Source organism: Macaca fascicularis, chromosome 6 (assembly GCF_037993035.2).
Source record: "Macaca fascicularis isolate 582-1 chromosome 6, T2T-MFA8v1.1".
NCBI classification, from domain to species: Eukaryota; Metazoa; Chordata; class Mammalia; order Primates; family Cercopithecidae; genus Macaca; species Macaca fascicularis.
Window position 1 is genome coordinate 179,501,007 of NC_088380.1, and position 8,767 is coordinate 179,509,773.

General features: G+C 51.9%; 1 protein-coding gene across 1 annotated transcript in view; it reads left to right on the plus strand.

Moving 5' to 3' along the window:
- NEURL1B (neuralized E3 ubiquitin protein ligase 1B) overlaps positions 1 to 6,234 on the plus strand; it is a 50,331-nt gene extending 44,097 nt beyond the window's left edge. The window contains exons 4-5 of the mRNA XM_045394512.3: positions 763 to 888; positions 1,277 to 6,234. Of these exons, the coding sequence (XP_045250447.1) occupies positions 763 to 888; positions 1,277 to 1,521 (371 nt within the window). The 3' untranslated portion in view covers positions 1,522 to 6,234. The remainder of the gene's footprint in view (positions 1 to 762; positions 889 to 1,276) is intronic.
- The last annotated feature ends 2,533 nt before the right edge of the window (positions 6,235 to 8,767 follow it).

Sequence of the window (8,767 nt, forward strand, 5' to 3'; positions counted from 1 at the left end):
ATTCATTCTCAGGTAGGGCAAGGGAAGGGGCATCTCTTCATCTTAAGAAATAACCTGTTATTGTCTGAACCAACAGCAGGCTTGGGGAAGAAAACTCAACCATGTTGAGCACTAGTAGTCAGGGATCTTCTTGCAAGGGGCAAAGCCCCACTCACAGTGCCCTAAGCAAAAAGGAAATGTCTGGGAGTATATTGGGTGAGTTCAGGAACAGCTGGATCTAGATACTGGAAGGATGTCAGCAGGATCCCACCTCTCTTTCCAACTCAAAGCTCTGCTTGCCTCTGTGTTGGCATCACTCTCAGGCAGGCCTTTGCCACAGGCTGGCTCTTCCAGCTCCAGGCTTCCCCCCCAATGAATGGAATGAGTTCCTTCTTTCCTAGTAGTTCCAGTAAAAGTTGCAGACTTGGGTCTCAGGGGCCTTACGTGGGTTAAGTGCCCTTTCCTGAATCACTACTACTGAGACCAGGGAGTGGAAGTTCCTATAAGTTCCTGGCCCTTATCCTATGAGGGAGGGCACATTAGTATCCCAAAAGGACACCCCAGGGCTGTTTCTGAAAGAAATGAGAATGGAGGCTGGATAGACAAAAAGCAGAGGCACCACACTTGGACATGCTCTTCAGTCCTCAGCAGAGCCCTGGGAGATAGCTCTGGTCCTCTGGTTAGACAGACGCGAAAGCTAAGGTGCAAAGCAGTGAAGAACTGTGGACTAGCAGGGCAGGTCCAACCTCCCACTGCCCCTGATGGAATCTCTTTGGGCCTCAGGTACCCTGCAGTCCAGCCCTGCGACCACGACTCCATCAGGGTCCCTCAGCGGCTCCCAGGACGATAGTGATTCAGATATGACCTTCAGTGTCAACCAGTCCTCCTCGGCATCTGAGTCATCCCTGGGTAAGGAAATGCAAACCTGGGCAGGGGCAGGGGCAGGGGCTGGCAGCTGGCCTGGCTCTTCTGGCTGTGCCAACGGCCTTCCAGGGGCTGAGCAGGGTGGCCGCCTTTCCCCCGCATCCTCTCCTTCCCTCAGCTGTATGCTCAGCGGAGGGAGAAGTAGTGTCTAAATAGGACATTCCAAAGGGTGACAGTGGTGGCATTTTATCTTGGTGTTTGGGAGTAGAAGGGTAGAGAAAGGTGCAAAACCCAGAGGTAAACTAAAATTAGTATCTCCCAAAAGTGTCCTCCCACTGGTCCCACCGAGAAGCACTGCATTCTTGGGGTTGCCCCAACAGAGCCCACCCGAGAGAGACATTATTAATGTATGTCCTCTTTTCCCTTTCGGCAGTGACGGCCCCCAGCTCCCCGCTGAGCCCCCCGGTGTCTCCCGTGTTCTCCCCACCGGAGCCGGCAGGCATCAAGAATGGCGAGTGCACGGTGTGCTTCGATGGCGAGGTGGACACGGTCATCTACACGTGTGGACACATGTGCCTGTGCCACAGCTGCGGCCTGCGGCTCAAGCGGCAGGCCCGGGCCTGCTGCCCCATCTGCCGGCGGCCCATCAAGGACGTCATTAAGATCTACAGGCCATAGCCTAACCTGCCCACGGGCCTTGGCCAGAGCAAGGTCACCTTTCTGAAGCCCCCCTGGGCTGGGCAACCACAAGGCTGCCAGGGAGTCCACGGGCAGCGGCCGTCTCTCCAGTGGTGGGCAAGGCGTGACAGTCGTGTCGCGAGGCCCCCAGGGCCTCAGCCCAGGCAGGGGTTGCTTCCGGCTCCAAAGTGCTTTGCCCCCAAAAGGCCGTCCGAGAGCAAGCTCAGGAACTGCCTGGCAGATCACCCTGTCCCTTGGTGACCTTTCAACTGGGAAACAGCGTCCTCTGTCTGTGCAATGCTTCTTGCTGGGGTTGGGTTGAGTGTGACAGAGGGGGAGGGGAGGGAGGGAGAACAGAGAGAATGTGTGTGTGAGAGAGAGAATGAACGTGTAGCGATTTTACCAGGGGTCCCGGCTCTGGGAGGGAGCGTGCAATCCGGAGCCCCGATGTTGGCATGACTAGAAGTTGTTTGCTTTCTGGGGATGGGACATAGCTGGTTTTGAATGTACGAAGCCTGACCCTAACAGAACTCCCTGGGGTGGTGTAGAAAAGAGATGCTCAGATTCTCTAAGGGGAGGCAAAAATAACTCATTGTTTACAGCCCCAAAGCGTCAACTCCTTGAGGGGAAGGTGGGCAGAGAACAGAACAATTCACTTCTTCATTTCTTACTGGGTCTTAGAGCTAGGTGTGATGGGCACCGAGGCCAAGCCCTCTGGGTTGTGTCATCTTTTCATCCCTTCACCCCCAGACCGTCTAATAATATACACATCATACCTTGTCTCTGTCTCTAGAGGCAAGTCTCTGTAATGCTCCTCCCCGTCTCCAAGGAGAAGACCAGCGGAGGGTCTGTTTTTCTGTGGGGGAGAGAGAATCCTAGAGGCAGGTGATGCAGCTAGAGCTGGAAAGGCCACTCCACCACGCAGACAGCTCTCTACCTTCCTGCGGTGGCCCCTGGGCTTGGCATTCCCAGGGGACCTGCTGGCAGGAGGAGGAACGAGGGCTTTATAACTTTGGTTACAACTTTTGGTCCTTGTTCTGATTCTCAGTGTATCTTCCTCCGCTGGTTACGAAAGTGTTCACTGATAAGTATGTTAACTAATGATCGAGACAATAACTACAAATGCTGGCATTGGGATTCTCTCCCTTCCCAGACCTACCTGCTGGGATTTCCTGGGACCCTGGCCCTGACCCACCCCTCACCCCTGCCCATCTCTGCAGACTCGCAGATCATACCTGGGCTGAGGGGCTGGCCCAGGCCTGTCCCTCCCTTCTTGCCCCCAGTTCTGGCCACCTCTGCCCTCTTCTGTGATGTCCCATTAGGGAAGTCCCTTGGCCTGTCTATTTTTCAGTCCCCAATTAGAAGTCTAGAACCTGACAACTCCAAGAGTTCTTGGGAGGACCAGCACAATGTTCTGAAAAGCCTGAGACGGCTTGCAAAAAGCAAGTACCATTTGTATTACAATTCCTAACCTGTTCATGTCCTGCTGAAGGAGGGAAGGAGGGACAGGGGAGTTGATGCATTCATATAATAAACACTTGCTGGGTGTCTGGGTGCCCAGAGCGAAGCTGGGCCCGGCCCTCACCAGATCCAGCCCCATAGACCAGCTGGTGCCCATGCGATGCTGGCGGGTTCAGGGCCTCCTGTTCCTCCTCTAGCTGGGAGTGGTCACGGTTGTCTGACCTGATTCTAACTTAAGGCCCCCACTCTCTTGCCCCCTCAAGAATCCCTGATTATTTACTTTTCCCTAGAAAATCTGGGGAAATTCCCACATTTTAATTTGGCAGCAGAATCTTTTGAGCAGCTTTTGGAACCGCAGTGTTTGCCAAAATAAGAGTTTGAGAATCCAGGCAGCCCTGGGTGCCTGGCTGAATTCAGTTTCCCACATGTGCTGGGTGTGGGCGGGGCCATGCACAGGCCCTGCTTGGGAGGACTCCTCTCCCCAGGCCTGTGGTGCTCCAGGCAACCGTCTCCTGACTACTCTGAGACCCAGCCACAAGCTGTGGGGTCTCAGTGGCCTGGGGGAAAGCAGCTCCACTCTCCTGCCCTTCCTCGCTGCCCCTTTGGGTTCCAGCCAGGGTCACGTCCAGCCTCCACTGGGAAACCAGTGACTGAGGCCTGGACCCAGGGATGGACCAGGCATCTCCTGGCGACCTGTGACCTTGGGAAGAAGGGAGTAGTGGCCCATTCAACCTGCTCTGCAGCTGCTATAAATAGCCTCCCTGTTTCCAAGAGGAGGTAAGGGGGTGTTTATCTTCTAAAAACCAGACGTTTCCTGATGCTCTGAGCGTTAGTGCTACAGAGGAGACGCACACATCCCCACTATGTTCTGTCTTGAGAAGGAGACAAGAGAAAGAGGAAAAGGAGCCACTATATTTTATTTTGCACCTACAGTGTGCCTTGGCACTGGGCTAGAGAGGCGCCTTCCTGCGTGAATCCTGTGAGGCAGGTCTTATTGCCATAATAAGTCACATCTAAGACGCTGCCGGTCATAAAACACACTGTTTTACATACCATAAGGAAAAAACGCCGCCAATCTTAACTAAGATGCTAAAACTGTACAGCTCCTTCCAATCAGAGACGTTCACGTGTGAAGAAGAAAAAATTGTGCTACTTACGCTCTATGAAAGCTGGTATTATCCCACGTGGCAGGTAAGGAAACTGAGGTCCTGTGAGTGAAACGACCTCATGATCACACAACAGGAGATGGCAGGGCTGGGATTCAAACCCAGGAGTGTCTGGTGCCACATCCCACACTCCCACTGCCTGGCTCCAAGTCCCCGGAAGCTCGAGACTGAGTTTTCTCCCTTGAAACCCACCTGGAGAGAGTCCAGGCACCTGTGCCTATGTGGAGGTTCCAGCCCCAGCCAGGGCCCCTCTGCTGCCCACACCCTGGGAGGGAAGCGGCCTCCCTTCCAGGCTCGTCTGCTCACTGCCCACCTTCTGGCAGAGCCGAGCTCTGTGAGATCTGGACTCCAACCCAAGGGCCCTCTCTCGTTATGCAGGGGTGTCCACAGTTGGGGAGGGACCTGGGGCCCTGTTCTACCACCTTCCTAGGCCCTGTGATCGCCACCCCCTCAAGCGGGGCCCCAGCCCCTTGAGCACCCCCTTACGTGACCCAGCCCTTGGCTGTTCCAGGCTCACTGCCCATCGTGTGCTCTTCTGGGCCACAGCAGCCGGGGCTCCAGGGCTAGGACAGGGGAGACCTGAAAACACCCCATTGTCAATGGTCTTGTGCCCATTCATTCGGAGCCTCCTGAAAAACTGGACTGTTTCCAAGGCAAATCTGGCTCCTTGTCCTAGCAGGTTCTCAGAACGGGGAGTCCCCTGGGATGGAGCTGGTCCCCTCACCACAGCACCACATTTCCAGTCCCTTGATGCCCACTAATCAGCATGGCCTGTGTTCAGGACACAGGGTGAACTTTTCTCTGACCCCTGGTGCTGGTCCTGTCCTAACACATAGTAGGTACTCAGTAAAGGTTTGCTGAGTCAACCAGAAATCAGATTCTGAGTGCTCAGGGCTTTGGTAAAACAGCACCACATACACACACAAAGATACTCCGCAAACATTTGCTGAGCACCTAATATGTGTGAGGTGTGTGAGGATAGAGCAGAGAGGACTGTGCCCCAGCTGTGATGCCAGCAGGGGTGACACTAAGAGGGGAGTGGGGTATTTGGGGCAGAATCCACTGGGCTCTCTTGGCCATCTGCTGCCTTGGGTCCGTGGAGGTGGGTGTCCAAAGGCTGCCTTCTTGATCAGAACCTGCTGCACGCTTCACAGAACCTTCTCTGCATTGGAAATGCTGGGCACGTTGCAGTCAGTGAGCTGCTGCCCAAACGGCGTTAAGCAGAACCCCCGGAAGCCCCGCGGGTTGGTGACCACCCTCAGGTCCTGCCAGGGAGACGCAGGGGGGAAGTTGGCTAATTGCTGCTTTCAGGCCCTGGAAATCAGTCGCCAAGGCCCAGGAGAACCCCAGTGAGTCCGTCCAGTTGAGGCAGAGAGGCAATAACCTCCCACTGCTCGGCCCTGCCCCTGCCCCAGTCCTGGCACGGGGCACCGGCTCAGGAACACGCGGCCTCCTGGCATTTCTTGGTATTTAACTGTCTCGCTGTCTTATCCGAGTCCCTAATGAAACGACTTGTGCGACAATCTGTCTGTGCCTTACGAAAGTGTCTGTGCACTTTTTATCCTTTTTAAAAGCAACTTTTAAAAGTGGATGGGGATGGGGGGGCTGGCATACGTGGTAGGGTTCTAGAAATCTGTGATCATCGCTGAAATTCTTTTTGCATCCTGTTTTTGATGTTGGAGTGATGAAGTGTACATCCCCCCACCCCACACACCACTACCTGTGTACAGACCTTTTAAAACATGTCTTCTTTTCTGATTCAATACTGTGACCTCTCCAATACAGTCTAATCCTTGGGGATCTGTAATCAAAGTTTTAAAACCTGGGAAGTGGGTTGGGAAGGGTTTGCACTGGTCTTGCGTGTTGTGCTTTTCTGTGTTGTGTGTTTTGATTTTTGTCTGTTTTTATCTGTTTTATATTGACATAATTTTCCTGTTTAAAAAAAATACAACTTTGGCTTGTTAAAAAAAAAAACTCTTCAGAACTCAATTTTTAAAATCCCACTTACATACACTGATGGGGAGTGAAGGTGAGGATCCAAATCATTGCCAGCCTTGGGGAAATAAATTGCAAAATGTCTATAGAACACCGACAATGTTTGATGCCTTTGCCAAATAGCACACTTCTGTGAAAATCACAAGGAAATCATTCTAGTCAAGGATGAAATCTACATGTAAAGATATTCACTGCAGCATCTTCTAGAGGAGTAAAAAGTTGTGAGCAACCCTAATGTCCAACAACCAGGGTGTATTCACCAAGACTGTTGGTTACAAGTGACAGAAACCCAACTCAGATAGGTTTTAGGGGGATAAAGAGCTAGGGAACTGAAAAGTCCAGTAGCAGAACCCACTCTGTGTGCAAGTGGAACCAGGGTCTGAAATGCTGCATCAGGACTAGCCTCTCCCCTCTCGCTCAGCCCTGTGATCTGGCCCCATTCCCAGGCAGGCTCTCAAGATGCCTCCTGCAGGGCCACCAGCATCCTGCCTTTGAGCAGTCCCTGCAGGGACCAGCTCAGATCACGTGTCCGCTCCGGAACTAGTCACAGGACAGGGAGATACGGGGTTCTGATTGGTCAGACCCAGGATGGGTGCTCACCTGCACCCAATAGCTGCCCTGTCTGAACTCTGTGGGCTGAAAGTGGGGAATCGCAATCTCTAGAGAAAATGAGTCCTGAAGAATGCATGCCAGAGGCGGGCAGATCATGAGGTCAAGAGTTCAAGACCATCCTGGCCAACACGATGAAACCCTGTCTACTCAAGATACAAAAACTCAGCCGGGCGTGGTGGTGCATGCCTGTAATCCCAGCTACTCGGGAGGCTGAGGCAGGAGGATCACTTGAACCTGAGAGGCGGAGGTTGCAGTAAGCCGAGATTGCACCATTGCACTCTAGCCTGGGTGACAGGGCAAGACTCCATCTCAAAGGAAAAAAAAAAAAAAGAATGCATGCAGGTCGGGCAAAAACAACAGGCCTCTGTGTAGGGAACAGTCGAGTAAACCATGATACCGATACATATGGGGCTAATGGCATGGGCATGAAGCCAGACTGCCAGGGCCTCACCAAGACATTGGGGAAGATGCTTAACCTCCTTGTGCTTCAGTTTCCTCATCTTCAAAGCAAGAACAATAATAGTCCCTGATTTTAGAATGGGTGTAAGTGTTACTGAGATCATACAGTGATGTGCCAGGCACAGCATCTGGCACCCAGCACCAAGCAACGATTGTTAGTTTATAACACAGGTTTATGTTAAAATGTGATTTAAAAAATCAAGATATAAAATTGCACATACACCGTGATCTCATAGATGAAAAAAAAAAAACAGACAAAACACCAACAGCCCAAAAACCTGCCCATGCATTAGAAAGAGCAGAAAGAAAGGAGTGAAATGTCCATGAGGGCTGTGTCTGAGTGATGGTCTTATTGGTGCCTTTTTCTCATACTTGCTCATTATAGAAAATTTCCCAGATTTCCCAAATTTCCATAATGAGCAAGTATGACTTTTCATTTAAACTTGTTACTTGGAAAAAATGATCTCCCTACTCTGCAAAAGCCAGAGAACAGCTGGCCCTTGCTGGAATTTGTCAGGAATTCCCAGGCTGATTGTCTGTGAGTTTAAGATCCAAATTTAGTCATGGTGGAGATAAGGACCTGTAAGTTTCTAGCAGAGGCCAGGCCAGCCTGACCAGTTTGGTTGGGCTTCCTCTAGGCCAGGCTTTGGGGCCCAAATTTCTGGGGTGGAACATGGCAGTGGTAGCAGGAGTGGGAGCGGGGAGTAGGGGAGTGGGGTGAACAAGGAGAGGGAGCTGCCCAGGCCTGCGCCTTCTGGATGGTTAGAACAGCCTGGCTTGGTGACACTGAGTTTTAGGAAGCAATGGGATAAGAGAAACCAGCATTTATCAAGCATCACAAACCACACATTCTCACAATGAATCTTCACAATAGTGTTCTCATTTTACAGGCAAGGAGGCCAAAGGGAAAGCAGGATTGGCCCAGGTGGGCCTGCTCCAGAGTCAAGGCAAAATCTTTCAGATACACATTTCACACCCCTTTACCAAAGTCTTAGGGGCCGAGGCTGCCCAAAACCCAGGATCCTTTCTCCCCTTCCAGATTTCCTTCCCACAACACTATGTCCTTCTACTGGACCAGGCAACATTTTCACAGATGCTATCTGATAAGACTTTTTTGAGTAAAGAAAAAAAAGGTAGGGCCGAGCGCGGTGGCTCAAGCCTGTAATCCCAGGACTTTGGAGGCCAAAGCGGGTGGATCACCTGAGGTCAGGAGTTCGAGACCAGCCTGGCCCACATGGTGTAACCTCGTCTCTGCTAAAAATACAAAAAATGAGCCGGATGTGGTGGTGTGCGCCTATAATCCCAGCTACTAGGGAGGCTGAGGCAGGAAAATGGCTTGAACCCAGGAGGTGGAGGTTGTGGTAAGCTGAGATTGTGCCATAGCACTCCAGCCTGGGCAACAAGAGCAAAACTCTGTCTCAAAAAAAAAAAAAGAAAGAAGAAGGTCATTTTTTTTTTTTTTTTTTTTTTTTTTTGAGATGGAGTCTTGCTCTGTCACCCAGGCTGGAGTGCAGTGGTGTGATCTCAGCTCACTGCAAGCTCCACCTCCCGGG